Source organism: Hakea prostrata, chromosome 5 (genome assembly GCF_041222555.1).
Source record: "Hakea prostrata isolate BN-2017 chromosome 5, UWA_Hpros_2, whole genome shotgun sequence".
Lineage (NCBI taxonomy): Eukaryota > Viridiplantae > Streptophyta > Magnoliopsida > Proteales > Proteaceae > Hakea > Hakea prostrata.
The window spans coordinates 43,953,706-43,973,598 of NC_142604.1; the positions used below are offsets into that span (position 1 = coordinate 43,953,706).

Consider the following 19,893-nt stretch of genomic DNA (forward strand, 5'->3'; position numbering starts at 1 on the left):
ATTACCACCCCCGTACCCTCCAGGGGTTCTTCATTAGGAGATGAAATATTAAACACATCTGAGAAACTACCTTTATTTTGAAAAGCAGTCACACACTCTGCATCAGAGATGACAATAGGCCTTATGGAAGATGAGGATTCACTCGGGAGCAAGTGACTCCTACCACCAAGGAAGGGGAGTGACCCTCCATGCATAATCACTCCACCTTGCTGACAAACCACTCCTCTCCTAATCGGGATCGTAGTGATACCTACAAACAAGCCAGAGGCCTGCGCATCCGCCTTCATAGCCTCCTCTCCTTCATGTAATACGCAATAATCAGCTTCATGTGTTATCTTGCCACAGTTCGTACACAAGATAATCACCTCATATAGGACCTTCACATCATACCATTCTCCTTTGATATTATGGATCGCCACACCAGCCTTCACAGGATGGTTAATATTAAGCAGGATTTTAACTCTTGCACAGTTGATAGGCAACCCCAGCTCCACATAGTTCATCTGGACGTCTAACACTTTTCCCAGGACAGAGGCAGCGTTGAAAACTTGCTCAAATGCAAAGCAATCAGGCCTAATCTCCCTTAACTGAACCCATATTGCAATGGGAGGGAGTTCAGCCTTCTTTCGATTCTCAGGGAAGTCATTCACAGCCAGGTGTATCAAATGGTTTCCCACCCACCACGGTGACAGTGAGAGAACTCTGCTCCTCATCTTAGGAGTCACAAACATTGCTTTAAAAATGTCCCTCCCGCAGCAAGCGATTGCCTGAAGTCCCAAATCTTTCCAAAATTCTGATAAGCTTGCCGTGACCAGAGACATAGCCAAAGAGGGGAAGCCAAGTGCATAGCCATAAACCACTCTATCAGGTGTAATTTCTGAAACACCGTCCTTCTTCCGAGCCTCAGGGGAGTTACGCGAGACCTTCCAGACTGAAATCTGTCCCTTCTCCAGTACTTTAGGTGAAAACCCAGCAACAGAGCTTGAAGGTGATCTAGGAACCGAGCGAGCTCTATGTGGGGACCTGGGAGAAGAGGAGAGTCGACCCTGCATATTTGCTAAAAACAGAAGCACTACCAACCAGCAGACACTAGCCCACCCGACACCAGAAATTGGCAAAAGACAGAAAGAAAGTGGAAAGCAACAGATCGAAAAGCAGACACAGTATTTCGAACCAAAACAAAGCAACAAACGAGGAAGCGACCAATACCAGAAACAGAAAATAAACGAAAGTACTTCGCATAAGCCAATACGAAGCACAAAGACAAAGTAAAAAAGACAGAGAGAATGAGGAACAAACATACCCAGAGCAAATTAATGGCGAAGTCAGTGAGGTAGGTGAGGAGTAAAGCCAGAGAAGCCAACCTGAAGCCAAATGAATCGCCGCGTTGAAAAAACTTGGCCATCACAAAGAGGAGTTAAGGCCTGCCCCGCCGCTTTACATAAACTAGCACATCATGCCACCTAGCCCCTCAGGAAGAGACCTACACACAGGTGAACCGGGAACCCAGACTGAATCCAGAGTAAAAGCAGGGTGAAGGAGATGTACAGGGGCGGATGAGCGCCATTAAGAGTAATCGAAGGAAGACGGAAGGAAAAAGCTTTTCTCTCTGATTGATTCTAGCTGACAAAGAGTACTCTGTGCTTTCCCTGATGGTTGTTAATCACAAATTACATGAGGGTCCACTCTGCAAAAGTTGAAGGAGGAAGACGGAAGTTGAAAATTTGTTTTAAGTTATTCAAAGAGATGATGGAAATTGGGTGGAGAGAAAGTGATATAACAATGGTTAGTGTACTAGGTCTGCTAGGTTAAAGGAAGGCAAGTTACTTCATGTGTTTCCCTGAGAAACTTACTAAGATTGAACTTTATTACTTCCATGGCTTTCATGGGTATGTATCTTAAATGTCAAAAGGTGGAATATATACAAAGATTGTTTGATGGAATGTTCGAGATGAGTATAGTTTGCTGGAACGCAATGATCGTAGAGCTTGTTTGGTTACATGAATCTAGATATTTGAAATCTCTGGATTCACAAATGGGAGATTTATACCCGTTTAGTTGTGTGAATCCCTGGATTCATGAAATCTTGAGATTTACCTTTTTACACTAAAAACGTGAATATTTAGATTTACCTATTATACAAATGTTAAACATTTAAATCATGACTCCATACATTATTTTTTTAGGATGAATCTACAGATTTCATTCCAAAGATTCAGGCTAGCCAAACAGTTATTTTATGAACCATGATTCCATAGATTTGAAATTCTTAGATTTTTTAAATCTTCAGACTCAAGTAACCAAACAGGCCTTTAGGACATTACATTCATGGACATCCACAAGATGGGCTTATGCTCTTTTTGATATCAATTCTCATTTTCTATTATGCCTATTAAAAAAAAAATAAGTACAAGAATTCATTATTAGTCAAGACTGAAAATAATGAAAAATGATTTGGTGAATTCTGTCGAAAATAAATTATGGAATGAAGAATAGGTTTGGTGTCAAAATAAAAAATTACTAATAAATAATAATGAGCAAGTGATAAAAGAGGGGGAAAATTTTGGTTTTTATAATAAAATGTGTATTGACTATTTTACCCTCATCTTAACCATAAAATTTTAAGTAAACTTGTATATAAATGAAGAGAATGAAATTCTTACTATAATTTATAATAGACAAAAAGTTTATTATGAATTTTGAAAATTTTTTATTATTTTAAATAAACAAAAAACTAATAATAGATGCCAAATAACTTAAAATAATAAAAAACCCTCATAATATAGAGAATGAAAATTGATAATATAGAGAATGAAAATTGATAAAAAAAAAAAAGCCTTAATTTATTTTTAGATATAGTAGGAAGGTTGGACTCGGAAGATGAGGAAAGGTAAATGTATTAATACAAACTTTTTTTTTTTTAATATATCCAATTTATTTTTTTATTACCAAAAAAAACCAAATTTATTTTGCAGAGAAGCCAGTAACTTATTTTTCATTTTTGGCCGAAGATTAATTTTTGTACTTATTTTTTTAATTAGATATGATAAAAATTAGAATTGATACAAACACGAGCCACGGAGATGACGTTAATTTTAGAGAATGAGACAAGAGATGCCCCGACAGGCCACATAAATAGAGGTAGGACCGTAGGAGTAGGACCAATTAGATTTTTATTTTTAATTAATTTTTAATATTTACCCAATAAACTAGCTTCCATTTATGCGGTTAAAAACGGTCACTTTCTAGTTTCTCCTCCTCGGAAGCGAGATGATCTGGCTTCCTGAAAATTTTCCTTTCCATATTAAGAGCCACCTCTTAACATTTCATATTTCGCGCCGTCATTCATGGTGAAATCTTCCAGTTTCACACATTCTCTCCTCTCGTATTGATTGTAAACCAGCTCACTCTGACTACCTCCATCAGGCTTTAATCACATTAATTTAGGGAATAGGCGCCGAACCCAGTCAGCTTATCAGCTCCAAGTCGCACTAGCAACTGAATCTCAACTTTCCTTCACTTTTCTATTCCATTTTGGAGAATATCCTTCAATGGCCAATCTCTCTCACTCTTTTCCTTTTTATAGCAGTCTTGGTCCCCTGTTCTACTCTCTAGAGTCGTTAAAGGTAAAGCAACTCACAATTTGGCCGTAGAAGCTCCTTCTATTCTGCAACGTTTCTTGGAAATTTTTGTGGAATCATTCAAAAAGTTCAAAAGCAAAAGAAGCCACTGTTCTCAACCTCCTAAAAAGCGATCACGATTTCTCTCTCTCTTTCTCTCTGTGTCTTTGAGGGTTTGTTAAGCATTAACAAGATTTTGCAAACCATGAATATCAAGACCCATCATTAGATTCTCTCCTCAAAAAAACCTTTACAGCAGTGTTCTTGTCTCTTCTCTGTGATCTCACAAACCAAATTCTGAAGCCATGAAATTCCAAGACACACCATTCTCTCTCTGTGTGTGATTGCGAACAAGTAAATTCTGCAGCGACGAGAACCAGGACCCACCGCTAGTCTTACCCCAAAGAGCTTGGTACTTGGAAGTTGGAACGCTCTCTCTCTCTCTCTCTTCTCGAATGGGCATTAACAAGATTCCGTAGTCATGAAGACGAAGACCCAACATTTCACCATCTCCACAAAGAGTGGTAATGGTTACAGTAGCGAAAGCAGTTCCCCAAGTCCACCGTCTTCCCCAAGGCGATCATCTCATGGTCCACATTACCGGCGCCGTCTACTGACCAAGGCTCACTCGCTTTCCCGTCATCGTGAGAGCTGCTTCTCCTCCTTCCTCCTCCGTTGCAATGTACGGCTTTTCCTTCTATTACCCTTGTTGTACTTCTCTGGGTTGCTCTTGTGCGTTTGCACATTCTCTGCTCTGTTCCGTTCTGTTCCTCCGGTTCCTGGATCGGTGTACCGAAGCCATGAGGTGTTCCTCAAGCGCTGGCCTGAAATTCAGTCCGATAATGAATCCGCCATTGAGGTTCTCCCTTTCTTCCGAAAAAGATAGTCTCTTTTTTATTATTCCTGCGTCATAGTTTGCTTTTATTTTATGGATGTTTTTTTCTCAATGTTTATAACTTATGTTCCAGATGTTGCTTTGGAATAGTTTTAGTCTCTCTATTCACCTTTAACATGTTATTGAAACTGGTTCTTGTTTCTGAATTGAGGCAACAAATAGGTATATAAGAAATCTGGTTATCATAAAGCAGTTTTTTCCTTTTTTTCCAGATGAGGTGCCTATAGTGACTACCAGGATGGTGGTATTTCCCTGTTTAGTGCAATTCACGGTGTTAACCAGGGAAAGAAATAAGAAGTTGATAAACAGAGCAAGTCTTAACAAGGAAGCCACGTTTGTAGACTTCCGTTTTACCAATACTTGCTATGCTTTTTCTTAGAGAGCAGGACATTAGGGCTTCTGGGAATTAAAATTGTAGACCTGCAGTTTTCCTGACTTTGTTAATGTTGCAGTTATGAAAATAAGGAATAAGACAGAGAGGGTTCAAGAAAGAATTGTAGAAACAGAGGAGGCAATTGGATTAATTTCTAGCGTGCCTTTACACTGTTCATCTCTTTCCTTATATAGTGGAATAAGGTCCAAACATCAAAAACCTAAAACAAAAGCATCACAGAATATTCTCTCTAATCATCAGCAGCCAATCATTTTAATTCTCTTCAAACATCCTCAACATACCCTTTTACCATGTAATAGTCCTCCAGGTAACTTGGCTTCTTGACGTGGCGTGCTGACCTGCGGTTCTCACTCTTCTTATCACTTCCCAAGTCAATAGCCTCTTTTCTTGCAGTTTCATCTGTAACATTGCCGTACCCATCCAAAAGAACCTTGTCCTCAAGGTTTAGTTCAAGAAATTCTTGTCGTAGAGAGACTAAGTCGACCCAAGTGGCGTCTTCAATTTGCCTTCCCTCCCATTGGATTAGAGCTTGAGGAATGTGAATTCCACGCACCAATCTCTCCCTCTGTTGTAGCACAGCTGCGGGTTTCAGTTCCGAAAGAGGTTCTTCAGGCAGTGATATAATTGCATTAGGTGCTCCCATACATGGCTTAAGGAGGGAAACATGAAAAACTGGGTGAATTTGTGAAGACTCAGGAAGCTGTAGTTCGTAGGCCACCAGACCAATTCTGCGACTGACTTGGAAAGGCCCAAAATACTTCCGAGATAGCTTGGAATGCCCTCTGTTCGCGACAGATTGCTGCCGATACGCTTGTAAGCGAACATAAACCCAATCCCCAACTTGATAGACCTTGTCCACCCTATGTTTGTCAGCTTGGTTTTTCATGCGATCTTGGGCCTGTCGTAAGTAGCGCTTCAGATGAGATAGAATGTCATCACGACTTCTTAGTTCCTGGTCTACAGCATCGATGGCTGAGCTGCCTGGAATGTACCGAGTAATGGTGGGAGGTGGGCGGCCATACAAGGCTTCGAATGGAGTGGTACCGATAGCCGAGTGATAGGCTGTATTATACCAAAATTCAGCCCAACATAAATAAGCTTCCCATCGTTTTGGTTCATCAGCAACAAAGCATCGTAGGTACATTTCCAATCCTCTGTTGAGAACTTCGGTTTGCCCATCACTCTGTGGGTGATAAGTCATGTTTGAAGGCTAAGGTCGTGCCTTGCAATTTGAAAAGGTCCTTCCAAAACTTACTAATGAACAGCGGGTCACGATCACTCACAATGGTTCTGGGCAATCCGTGGAGGCGTATGATCTCCTTCGCGAACAGAGTAGCCACCTTGAAGCTGGTATAATGACTGGGAAGTGAGCAGAAGTGGGCATACTTGCTAAGACGATCTACGACCACCATTACTGCCGTTTTGCCATTAGAGTTAGGCAATCCCACAATGAAATCAAGGGAAATATCTTCCCACACTTGATCAGGTACCGGAATTGGTTGCAAGAGGCCGGCAGGAGAGGTGTGCAACGATTTCATTTCTTGACAAGTGGAACACCTGCTCACATACGCCTTGACATCTCTTAGCATATTTTTCCAATAGACATTGGCTGCCAATCGTTTGTATGTCCTGTAGTACCCAACGTGACCTCCGTGAACGTAATCGTGGAATTCATGTAACAATTGCTGCTGCAAGGGAGATTGATCCGGAATCACAATTTTCCCATCGTAATACACAAGACCTTGATGTAGGGTATAACGAGAGAGTGTCTCTGGTTCGCTGCCTAATTTCTGGCAGATTGCTTGCAGTTCTGCTGATGCGGCTGTTGCTACTCCTAACTCATCTAGTAGGGATGGAAAAACGCAGCTGGCGGTAAGCAAGGCGAGAGAAGCTTCCGAATTTCTTGATAGCGCATCGGCGGTTTGATTGGTGGCCCCTGATTTGTACACAATTTCAAAATCATAACCTAATAACTTACCCAACCATGCCTGCTGCTCTGGAGTCTGAATCACTTGGGCGGTGAGTTCCCGAAGGCTGCGGTGATCAGTCAAGATGCGAAATCGAGCCCCCAGCAGGTACTGTCTCCATCTCGCCACCGATTGTGTGATTGCATACATCTCGCACGTATAGGTAGAGGCTGCTTGCATTCTTGGCTACAGTTTCTTGCTGTAATAGGCGATTGGATGTCCATTTTGTGACAGAACAGCACCGATGCCAACGCCAGATGCATCTGTTTCGACTGTGAAGAAAGTGGTGAAATCCGGCAATGCCAGAACTGGAGCGTGGGTGAGTAACTCCTGCAGCTGATGGAAGGCAACTTCAGCTTCCTTCGTCCAATCGCTATTTCCCTTTTTCAACAGATCTGTTAAGGGAGAGGCGATCTGGCTGTAATTCTTGATGAACCGATGATAGTAACCGGTAAGACCCAAAAAGCCACGGATTTCTCTTGTAGATCGTGGAAGAGGCCACTTTGTGATGGAAGTTATCTTTTGGGGATCAACTTCTAGTCCTTGGGCTGTTATCACATGGCCCAGATAAGTCACCTTGTTGCTGCCGAATGTGCACTTACTGTGCTTCACCAATAACCCATGGGCCTTCAACGTTGTGAGAGTCGTCTCCAGGTGTGTAAGATGGGCTGCCAAGTTTTTGTCAGATCAAAACATCATCAAAGAAAACCAAAATGAATTGCCTTAAGTAGGGTTTAAAGACAGAATTCATGAGGGCTTGGAAGGTTGAAGGGGCGTTAGTTAAGCCGAAAGGCATGACTAAGAATTCGTAATGCCCTTCATGGGTTCTAAATGATGTTTTAGCAATATCCTCCTCCTTGACCCGGATTTGATGGTACCCGCTTCGCAAATCCAGCTTTGTAAAAAATTGGGCTCCGTGCAACTCATCAAATAACTCCTCAATAGTTGGTATGGGGAAGCGGTCACGAATGGTGATGGCGTTTAAGGCTCGATAATCCACGCAAAATCGCCACGTGCCGTCTTTCTTCTTGACTAGTAATACCTTGGAGACGAAAAACGGGCTGGTACTATGCCTTATGGTGCTTTTTTAGCATCTGTCCCACTTGCCGTTCGATCTCATCCTTCGAAAATAAGGGTAACGATACGGGCGTACACTTACGGCCGTGATCCCGCCTGAAGATGGATCTCATGATCATGGGCCCCGTGTGGGGGAAGTCCTGTGGGCTCGCCAAACACACCGTGATATTTTTCTAAGAGAAGCTTGAGTTCATCATTGGCACAAAGCTTCGTGGACTTGGGTCAGTATGATCCATGGTGAGCATGTAAAAGCCCACATAATCTTGAGTGCCCAGCAAGTGTCTCATCCCTTGATATTCAAGTTGATCGGGCGGTGGGGTCTCTGTCTCCCTTGAGTGAGATCAATTGTTCTTGATCGTAGAATTCCGAGCTAAGATGCTTGTAATTGAACATCACATTTCCAAATCGGGCCAGCCATTGAGCGCCTAAGACCAAATCCGCACCAAATAAGGGTAGAATTAGGGCATTCAAGTGAAGTCGATGCCCTTGAAGATCTACGGTCGGTTCCTCACGATTCCCTCGCTCCGTAGCCGACTTCCATTGCCCACCATCACCGCCATGGGAGGAGCCGCTTCGATGGAAATTCCCAATCTGTGTGCAGTGCAACTCTGAAGAAGTCGTGTGTGTGCTACCTCCATCTATCAATACCTGGATCGACTGCCCTTTAATGTTGCCAGTAAAACGAATCGTGGTGGGTGATGCTTCACCAGTCATCGAGTGCAGCGAGATTTCTGTAGGGGTGTTCGGTTCAGTCAGGGGGGCGTTTCCCGTGGTGTCTGGGACATCCTCCGGCAGTCAATCGGCTTCATCTTCCCCTGGGTCATCATATTCCAACAGGAGCAGCTGCTTGGTTTTACACTGTGGCCTGGAACAAACCGTTCTTCACGGTTGAAACAGACCCTTCTCTCTTCGTTTGTGCATCTCGGCTTCGGATAATCGCTTGATGGGAAGATTTCGATTGTTTGGTGGTAAGCTTGGAGTTTTTGTAATGGCCGAACCTTTAATCCCAACAGAAGATGGTGGTGTGGGTAGCATAGGTGGTTTTGTGGATATGGGAATGACACGCAAAGCTGACCGACGAGATTCCTGGAGTTTGGATTCTTGCAAACGAGCTAACCCTACTGTGGTGGTCATATCTGTAGGCCTAAGTGCTCTGACTTCATGTTGAATCTCTGATTTCAAGCCGGATATAAAACAGCTCATAAGGAAGGATTGGGGTAAATCAAAAATGCGATTAGCTAAGTTTTCAAACCGTGTTTGGTACTCTGCAACTGAAGAAATTTGGGTTAATTTGGCGAGTTCGGCTCTGGGGTCATCAAACTCCGACGGCCCGAATCGGAACTCCAATGCTCGGGTAAAAGCAGCCCAAGTGGTAAATAGTCCTGATCGATGCATCCACTGATACCAGCCTAGTGCCGCTCCCTCCATGTGAAATGATGCAACAGTAAGCTTCTGAGTCTCTGAAGTGGCATGATATTCAAAAAATCTCTCAGCTCTGAATATCCATCCTGAGGGGTTGTCACCATTGAAAACTGGAAAATCTAGCTTGGCAACACGAGTTTGTATGGCACCGGTGTTGGGTGGAAAGGGACCTTGAGGCAGATTTGGGTTGGAAACAGGGGTGAAGGGTATGGCTACGGGAATGGTTGGTGTTGTGGGAGTAGAAGGTAGGTTTTGGTTAGGATTGGTTGAGGACGAAGGGTTTGTTCTCATGGCATTCTCCAGCCGACTATCCATGGCGGTGATGCGGAGAACCAACTCTCGCATTGTATTGCGATGATCTTCCAGGGTAGCCTTCTGTTCGGAGCTGGCTTCGCAAAGAGTTGCTAACGTTGCTCCTTGAGCAGCAGAGTCGGTGCTCAACTTCTTGACAGCTTCATCTAATTGCCTGAATTGAGTCCCTTCCGCCATCCAGTAGGTCGGACCAAATGTTGCAGTTATGAAAATAAGGAATAAGACAGAGAGGGTTCAAGAAAGAATTGTAGAAACAGAGGAGGCAATTGGATTAATTTCTAGCGTGCCTTTACACTGTTCATCTCTTTCCTTATATAGTGGAATAAGGTCCAAACATCAAAAACCTAAAACAAAAGCATCACAGAATATTCTCTCTAATCATCAGCAGCCAATCATTTTAATTCTCTTCAAACATCCTCAACATACCCTTTTACCATGTAATAGTCCTCCAGGTAACTTGGCTTCTTGACGTGGCGTGCTGACCTGCGGTTCTCACTCTTCTTATCACTTCCCAAGTCAATAGCCTCTTCTCTTGCAGTTTCATCTGTAACAGTTAACAAAGTTGGTCATGGTGCTGCTACAATGGGTCTGAGAATTCAATTACTGAATGTAATTTAAGATATTGGTCTTGAATCTTCTTCCTTACCTTCTATGTTGGTTTTTATCGTTAGAAGTTGTTCTCACTTAAACCTAGGTAACACACTTGCATATTCCCATTAGTCCAGCTGCTCATGCAACAAGTGTTTTCTTGATGATGAAGATAGATTTCACTCTGAATGTTTCTGATTCTATTTTTATATGGGTTATGTAATGAACAATTGAGAGCTAAGGCTATATTTTTTCTTCCTTGTAGTTGTCTTCCATATGGAAGCACAGGAGGAGGCTGACAGAAAGGAGAAACTGTTCGAGTGCAACCACTGGCTCTGGTATGAATTCATCATGCAGCTGCCTTTTCTGCACAATTTGTGTTTATCAGTGTTCTAAACTTCTAATAACATATGGTCCAGTTTTCTGTGAATTTATTGGCTGATCTAAGAAGTGTTTTCTTGGCTTGAGCATGTTTCCTGAAACTTAAAGATTGCAAAGCAGTCATATAATTATTGAAAGTTAAAGATGGCTGAGCAATCATATATATTGGATAGTAGGGAATATAGTAACCACTGTGATTTGTGTAAGAAGCAAAAGAATGCCACCTTTCTATTTGAAACTAAAATCTTCATTATTTTCCAGGGTCGACACAACCTACTGGCTACCTGATTATCGAGGCTAATGGTGGTCTGAATCAACAACGCTCATCAGTAAGGATTTCCTGTGGCTAGGCATGACCATTTTTCATACATGGATCATCAACTTTCTTCAATTTAGTTCTGGATAAATGTGAATGAGGGAAAGAAAAAGAATCATTAGAATTTCTCTGTAATTCAATAAATGATGGAAATATAGATGTAATTGAAGCAGCAATTTCATATTTGTTTGCTGATTATATTATCCATTTCTTCAAGCATGCCAATAATATGCAGAATGTGGTGCATGCTGTAGTTCCTCGATGTTTGTCTAAATTTTCATTTTTAACAAACTTTAACTACCAGATCTGCAACGCGGTGGCTGTGGCAGGACTGTTGAATGCTGTATTGGTCATCCCTCAGTTTCAGTTCCACAGTGTATGGAGGGATCCAAGGTAGGTGCCCAAATATTTGACCTCTCATAGCTGAGTTGAGAATGTTGACATTAACAAGTAATATGATTTTGGAGGATCAACCTATGAGTTGTGAATGTTGACATTAACAAATGATAATGGCTTTGGAGAATCAATTTTGAAAGCAAGTGCACCACAGGAACTTCGGAGTACCACCAATAGGTAAAAATATCAGGGATAGTTCAATGTTCAAAATGAAGCTTGGGATTGGGGTGATACATCTTTTAGTGTTATGGTTGAGGGCCTGAGGTCCATCTTCTTTGTCACAATTGCAAAAAAAGCTTTTTGTTGACCTCTTTCTGGCTGAGACCTGTTGTATCATACTTCCCTTTGATGTTTTCTCACTCATGTTTTTCCTGCATACTCTCCGTAGTCTGGTAGAAACCTAATCTCTCTATCAAAATCTCAATTTTTTATGAGTTGATTTCCATTTTCCCTGCTATTTCTTTGGTGCATTTCCCTAATATCCAATGCTTGCCAACCCTATTTTCCACTCTTTTCAGTTGGGAAATTGACAATTATTTTCTGAGGAGTATCAGCGGAGAATAATCCATTGGAGAATTTTTTTTCTTTCTTTCTGCATGTAAGTATTGACAAAATATCCCAGTTCTGGGTTTAGGGCTATCTTGGGGGTTTATATTACTCTCTTTTAATTTGGTTTTGCTGCGAGGAATAGTATCAATAACAACCATCTTCCTGGAGATTCCTGCATTAGAAGTTGGACATTAACAATTATATAAAACTCTATAGGAAAACTTCCAGTGTGCTGCCAGAGGACAATTTGCTGCACATTTTGTAAATATTATTATCCTCTCCTAGTCCATATATGTAGTCCCTATGTGACTGTACCTTCTTCAGAACATCTATTGGTGTGGATGCAGACTCTCCTCTGCTCTGGCATAGGAAACCCTTTCCATATTTCTAGTTACCATGTGACGTATTTCTCAAATTGGTATATTTTTTGGAAGATAATTACCCTATCTTGCAAAAGCAAGTCTGGATAATGCAGTGCAGTCAGTGTTCTTTGAATTAAATGATTCTTATTTGATTAGCTTTCTTCAGGGGCTTAAATTTTATGTTCGGTCATCGGATTACAGATGATTCACAACAAGCTAGTTGAATAGTTTTTGAAGTCAAAGCTAAAAACAACTGAGTAATATGAGATATTTTCTCTTTGCAGTGGCTTTGGAGACATATTTGATGAAGACTATTTTATTAACACACTGAGGGGCTATGTGACTGTTGTCCGGGAACTACCTGAGGCATTAATGGAAAGATATGACAACAACATTAGCAATATACCTATCTTCAGAGCCAAAGCTTGGGCTCCAGCTAGCTATTATCTGGGAGATGTTTACTCTATCATGCAAAAACAAGGGTAGATAATACAGTGCTGTCACTATTTTCCTTCAGATTAAATAATTCTTTCTTTGAACTCCAATCTGAATTACCTCATTCTTTCTTATCTCCCTTTAGTTTATTTTTCTCAGATTATGAATGTAATTAATGTGAAGTATGTTGCGAGGTAGTATTACATGCATGAATTTGACTTCAGCTACATGATACCTTTTTTCCTTTTCCAACAAATAGAAAATGTAACCCATGACCAGAAAAAGTATAGAAAGAAAATAAAAAGGTTAAGAGAAAAAGAATTTGCAATGACTATGATCAGACAAACATTTATTTGATATTTCTAGGTTTTCTCATACAACTATAGCACTACGAGTTGTGAATAATATTGTGTCGATCCTACTTTGAAGGTCTATTTCTTATGGGTTGCCTGTTTGATGCAGGGTTATCCGCATATCACCCTTTGCAAACAGATTGGCAATGGAAGTTCCATCTAATATTCAGTATCTTAGATGCTTAGCCAATTATGAAGCACTGAGATTTTCTGCTCCTATTGCAGAACTAGCTAGGAAATTAGTCAATCGAATGATTAAGAAGAGCACAATGAGCAATGGGAAATATGTCTCCGTCCACCTTCGTTTTGAAGAGGTATCATTGCTTATTTTCATGAGTATGCTGAAAAAATTATTGAAATCTTCAATGTGGTGGACCTGTGATGTTGTGAATGGATTCGGTCAAGCATTTCCCTTTTGACTGCAGGATATGGTGGCATTCTCATGCTGTGTATATGATGGAGGGAAAACTGAAAAGTTAGTGATGGATTTAGTTCGTGAAAAGGGGTGGAGAGGAAAGTTCAAAAGTAAAAGCCGTGTGATTGAACCTGGCCTGAATAGGATCAATGGAAAATGCCCATTAACTCCCTTGGAGGTAACTAATCTGTCCTTTTGGTTTTGTTGGGACCAAAGAATAGATAGGTTTTCCTGCCATTGAAATCATAAATTTAGAAGTCTCTTCAATCAAACATTTGAATCTTCTCCAATTTTTGGTGTTTTGGATGCTACAACCTGAAAAAAGAAGAGTCAAATAATATGAGAGTTGTGCAATCACAGAAGCTATAGATCATTGATTCTAGGTCCTTGAGTTTAGATATCTTAATACAGCATAGAATCCATAGATATATGTTGCTGTTCTGCTCTAATGGTTTGTTTGTCTGTGTGTATAATGTAATTCAAGATTCTGATTACTGAAGTGGTGGAAACAAAATTTTTTTCTATGTTCTTGGTAATGTAAATGAGAACTTATGATGCATCATACACCCTATAAATAGAAGAAATGCTTATTGGTCTGGACTCTCCACTGTTTAATCCATGGCAGAACTGGCTGATGCACTGTGTGATGTTATTTCCAGTTTCATGATCTCCATGTCCTCCATTCAGTCGAATATTGCTTGAAGCAGTGTAATAGTTGAAATTCTTTCTTAAAATTTTTCCTTTGTCAGCATAGGTTGGAATGATGCTAAGGGGCATGGGTTTTGACAATAACACCTCCATCTATCTTGCATCTGGTAAAATATACCAGGCTGAGAGGAATCTGGCTCCACTACTGAAGATGTTTCCCCTTCTACAAACGAAAGATTCTCTTGCCACTCAGGATGAGCTTGCTTCTTTTGAGGTTAGTATTGTTATTGATAGCATCAAACTATTGGTTTCTTATTTCCTAGTCTTAAGCCTTATGACTTCTGGTTTAGCTCCTTTGATTTTTGGTTTACAGGGCTATTCTTCGAAGTTGGCTGCTTTGGATTACACTGTTTGCTTGTTTAGTGAAGTTTTCGTGACAACTCAAGGTGGGAACTTCCCTCATTTTCTTATGGGCCATAGACGGTTCATTTATAATGGACATGCTAAAACTATCAAACCAGACAAACAAAAGCTAGTTTTTCTATTGCAAGACACTTCCATAAGGTACCCGCTTCTGTTGTTGTATCCATGCCTTTGTTTTTTTTTTCTCTCTCCTTCCCTTCCTGAGATCTGATATTGAACGACATCCATTCTGTTGAACTGTTGATGCAGCTGGAAATCTTTCAGGGAGCAGATGAAATTAATGCGCATGGGAAATGACAGGATAATGGGAACTAAAGCAAAGAAGGCTAGCAAAAAATCATCCGTCTATTCTTATCCTTTGCCAGAATGCTGGTGTCTCCAGGGATCCCCAAATTTTACAGGGTCATCCATGCTTAGCCACCAGCACAAATTTCTAGTTTAAGCCTTTAGTGACTGGTGGAGCTGCTGTCATTTATGGTCTATTACACCTTACAAACTGATTCCTTCTCTGTTCTCATTTTCTGTTTTTCCTTACAATTTTGACCCTTGCCACCAATTCCCTTTTTTTTTTTTTTTTTATGGTGATTGAGTTGCTTGTGTTGTATAGGCTAAATGCAGGGATTAGGTAGGTGAGCTGCTACTGCTTTTTGGCAGGTTTGTGGATTTTTGATCAATGAGTTTTTTTTTTCCTCACTTTTTGTGAGATAAACTCGGAGCGGTCACTATAAAGTGAAATGGTACATCATTCCAAGACAAAATGTTTGATGGGAGATATGTAGAGGACTATGCTCTTCTCACAACCTTCTACCATATGTTTAGGAGGATTTGCTTTTGTTCATCTTGGTAGGATCTGCCTTTAGTTTATTTTATCAATGCTCAGAGATAGGTCACTCAACAATATGAGGTGGAGGGGAGCATAGTCAATCTAGACTTAAGAGGGATACGCTACTCCTTTAATAGAAAAAATAAATGGTGTTATGCACTATCAACTTTCAAACCCCTTCTCTCGTAAATTAAAAAAATAGAGCCGCTGGTTATCATTCCAACATGTACATGTAGAGGATCCAAACACTTGCATTGGCATATGCCTTATGGTCCTTTGGCGTCAACTACGTGAATTAGGGAGTCTGGATCTAAGGATTGTGAGTATACGTTTAAGAAGGGTTCTACTTCTGAGCATTTATGTTTTACTTTATCAGTGTTGAGTAGAGGTGTTAATAAAACTTTATTGACTTGGACCGGCCCAAACTTGCTTTGAGCTTGGCCAAAGTGCAGCTGAACTTTTTTTCAACCCGAAAGTCTTGATAGGGTTGGGATTTGGGTTTAGCCCTTGTGCCAATTTGACCATGTGTTAGTTTAATTTTTTTTTGGTACAAAGGCGCTTTTTATATATAGGGATAGGGATATTACATATGCCGCCGGAAGGAGTTGAACCTAAGACCTCTCCACTGAGGAGCAGGTTCATAACCATCCTACTACTCCTCCATTGGCCTATTAGTTTAATTTAGTGAAAGCTACGTTTAAAATTTAAAATGGCTTCAAAATCGAGTATCCCTTATTTTTTGGTAAGTAATAATCTCTGTATCCCATTAATCATAAATATCTGATTATATTTTCATAAATCTCACCTTTCCAAATCAATAATTATGTATACTTTTCCTCAAATATCTAAATGAACCAGGGTTACTTAGGGCATTAAATACATCTATATCAGGGCCTTAAGTATATCTAAATCATGACTATATATTCAGGGGTTAAATACCTAAATATATCTAAATATATTAGGGATAATTAGGGCGTTAATAAGGGCTTTAAATATCTAAATATATTTCCATAAATCTTGCATTCCTAAATTTTAGGGGTAAATTATTGAGAAAAAGACTTTACAATAATATTTTAGATAGGTAAAACTTAAGATCGAAATTTTTATTGGGAGGGATGAAATTTAATCGAGAAAGTATAGGGATCTGTGAGTTAGTTTCTAATTAGGGTTCAAGTGTTTCTTCCATTAAAAATAGGGCTCCAATTGGACAATTATTGAGAATAATATTTCTATCCACAAGTATTCAGTCCGGTTTGGTCTTGGTCCATTTTTGGGCGTGTCGGTTTTCAGCCCAGAGTCAGTCACCAGTTTCGGTCTTCAGTCCACAATCAGGTCACCATAGTCAAGCTTAATTTGGGCTGAAATTGTTGTACATTTCATTGGATTCTTGCAATATTGAATTGAATGGGAAAAAATGGGACTTTTACAATCTTCTCAAAGTTCCCAAGCAAATCTTTCCTTTTTCTTTTCTCCATTCTCACTAGAGCTTTGAGAAGATGTATTTCAAAAGCGTGCCAAACTGAAATTATGATTAACATTTCTAAGAATCTATAAGTTTTTATGTATTTCAATCTTTATTTCGTATTGTTGGGGTAATCTGGGTATTTCATGTATTTACCTGGTTTGTTATTGAACCGTCCGGTTCATGTGTTTGTATAAGGCATAGTTGGGCTGGTTTATTTCATTCACGTATGCAAACAGTGTCGAGGGTTTCGTTTTGTGATTTGGGGTTTGAGCTCTGGCGATTCTGGAGATTCGGAGATGGCTATTCTCTTCCTGCTCTTCATCTTCTACCTTCGTTTGATGGTTGATTCTTGTGGTACTTTGAGGCAAAGTGCTTGGCAAAGGAAGGGAATCACTCGGTGATGTTCTTGAGTGATTCGGTGATGGCTTGGAGTTGTTCTTGATGTTCTGATCTCACTCTGTGTTTGGTTCTTTGAGGCGATACCAGAGGGCTTTCATTCCTCATATAAAGAGGAAGACTCGATGTTGATTTGAGCATCAACTACTGCCATATACGGTCATCTCTGTACCCTTATTTTCCCTGTTTATCTGTAATCTCTCAAGCTATAGTAGATTGGACTCTATCCCGAGTCCCGGAGATGTAGGCTCAAGAGCCGAACTCCGTCATCAAACGCCTGTGTCTCTTCTTCTTCTTCTTGCTTCTATTTTCTTGTTAATTCACACGACCGAATGGTTAGGCTAGGTTAAGGTTTACAGGTTGCGTTTTTCTTTTGATTCAATTGATAATTTATATGAGTTAATCACCTAATGCTAATGTGAATTGAGACCTGGGAACATCAAATTGGCATCAGAGCTGAGGTTACCCTGTTAGCCTGAGACAGTCTATGTTTCGGTTAAGTGATTCGGTGGAGACCTAATTTAGAATTTCTCTATGAGTATTATGTTTAATTATTTTATGATCTCATAGATAATTTAGGTTAAATTATTGAATCATTTTTCTGATTATATAATCTGTGTATATTTCTGGTTCTGCTGATTATAATTCGGATGATGCTACTGCTGGTTATATAATCTAGTTTTTTATATAATTTCAGCAAATGTTAACCTGTTAGATTGATAGCCTGTGTTTTGGTTAATATAGATTGATTTATTGCTTCTGCTGCTTACCATTCTGGTCTGCTGATAATTTATTGGTTCATTTCCAATGCTAATCTATATGAGGATTGATGATTCTGATTAGATTAATTTGCTGAATTAATCTCATATGAATATAGGTTGATTACTGTTATATGTTGGTCATATATACTACTGCTGCTCCTGTATGTTACCAGTAGGTATTCGGTTCTAATTTTTATGACCTGTTTTGACTTTGTAATTGTGATAATTTATGTATGAGATTTATTCTGCTTTTATTAACTCGTTAATTGATCACTTGGTTATATAATTTCCGCTAGAATTTTATACAAGACTGCGTAGAGGATCTCAATTTGATAACTTAGGCACTTTATTTGGTTTATATTGGCCTATTGAGTTAATAAATGTTTGATTAAATACTGCTGACACATGTATATGAGTAGATAATAAAATTGTGATCGATTAATTTTGTTTATTATATTTTTCAGAATTGTTTATATCAGTATTGTGACTTAATTCCAATATATACTGATTGTGTGTGATTTATCTGCTCCAAAATGGAGTTAAGCAAGGGTTTCAGTCTACCAGGGGAGGATACTCCTCCCAGTGTGGTTAGTGTAGTTACCACAGGCTCTAGTAGAGCAGTAGGTCTAGGGTTGAGTCCTAGTTACCTAAGTTTGGATACTCCTATGGGGGGTTCCAGGGTAGACATTGAAAAGTTTGATGGGACAGGGGACTTTGGGATTTGGAAAAGGAAAGTCAGGGCTTTAATGGCACAACAGAAACTCCTAAGATCTATAGATGACCTAGTTGCTTTCTTTGAAAGCATTAACCCAGTCTTGAGGACTGAAGTGATGGAGAATGCAATTGGTTGCATGCTCTGGAACATTATTGATGGTGTTATCAGGTGTTTGGATGATGATGACAATACCCCTATTAAAGTATGGAATAAGCTTGAACAAATCTACCAGAAAAAGAATCTAGGTAATAAGATTTATCTGAAAGAAAAATTGTATGGGTTTAAGATGGACCCTACAATCAGCCTTGATAAGAACCTAGATGTATTTAAGAAGTTGATTCAAGACTTGGCTAGTACTGGGGAAAAGACCAAATTGGAAGACCAAGACCTGTCTATTATCCTATTGAATTCCCTTCATAATGACTATCTTGTTGTTAAGAATTCAATCAAGTATGCTTGTCAAAACATTTCCCTAGAACAATTGATTGGTGTTCTGAGGAATAGGGAGTCAGAGTTGTTGACTTTCGAAAAGACTTCAGGGAGTGGGGATAATTTGTTTGTTAAGGGCAAGGGCTCTTACAAACATGAGAAGTCCAAGGGAAAGGGTAAAATGTATGACAATCATGAAAATAACAACAAGAATAATAATGGGAATAATAATAAGACTGATTCTAACACCAAGAGATGTTTTTTCTGTCATAAAGTGGGTCATATTGAGAAGAATTGTTTTACATACAAGAGAAAACTGCAAGAAGGTGAGACAATTAATAATAATGTGCTAATTCTGGTGAAATAAACATGTTTGAGGTCCTTTGATGACCTAGGTGCTTTTTGTGTTAGCATAGACCTTGTTTTAAGACCTGGTTATTTGGGGTTTCCATTGGATGCATACTTTGGTTTATCCTATTTTGTTCCTTTGTTAAAGGGAGGTGGTCTATTTATCTTTAAGGTGATATGCTTGTGTAAGGAAGCTGTTTATTTTTAATAAATTTGGGACAATATGTTTTGTACTCTCATGGATGCTTTTAGTGGCATTGATATACATGTCTGACTGAGTTTTTTATGCTAGAGTGGTTATAGGTGGTGTTGAGACTGTTTAGTACAGTTAGTTACACACATGATGATTCCTATTTCACTCGGTATAGCATTAGGTATATCCTTGGTGTTTGGAGAGGTATAG

General features: G+C 39.7%; 1 protein-coding gene across 1 annotated transcript; it reads left to right on the forward strand.

The window, feature by feature from the left end:
* Positions 1 to 3,426: 3,426 nt before the first annotated feature.
* LOC149016051 (O-fucosyltransferase 10-like) lies at positions 3,427 to 15,389 on the forward strand. Its single transcript, XM_089157163.1, has 10 exons — positions 3,427 to 4,479; positions 10,541 to 10,613; positions 10,918 to 10,985; positions 11,277 to 11,365; positions 12,564 to 12,761; positions 13,177 to 13,381; positions 13,493 to 13,660; positions 14,237 to 14,404; positions 14,504 to 14,694; positions 14,803 to 15,389. Exons 1-10 carry the CDS (start codon positions 4,102 to 4,104, stop codon positions 14,993 to 14,995), a joined length of 1,731 nt encoding a protein of 576 aa, XP_089013289.1. The 5' UTR covers positions 3,427 to 4,101; the 3' UTR covers positions 14,996 to 15,389.
* The last annotated feature ends 4,504 nt before the right edge of the window (positions 15,390 to 19,893 follow it).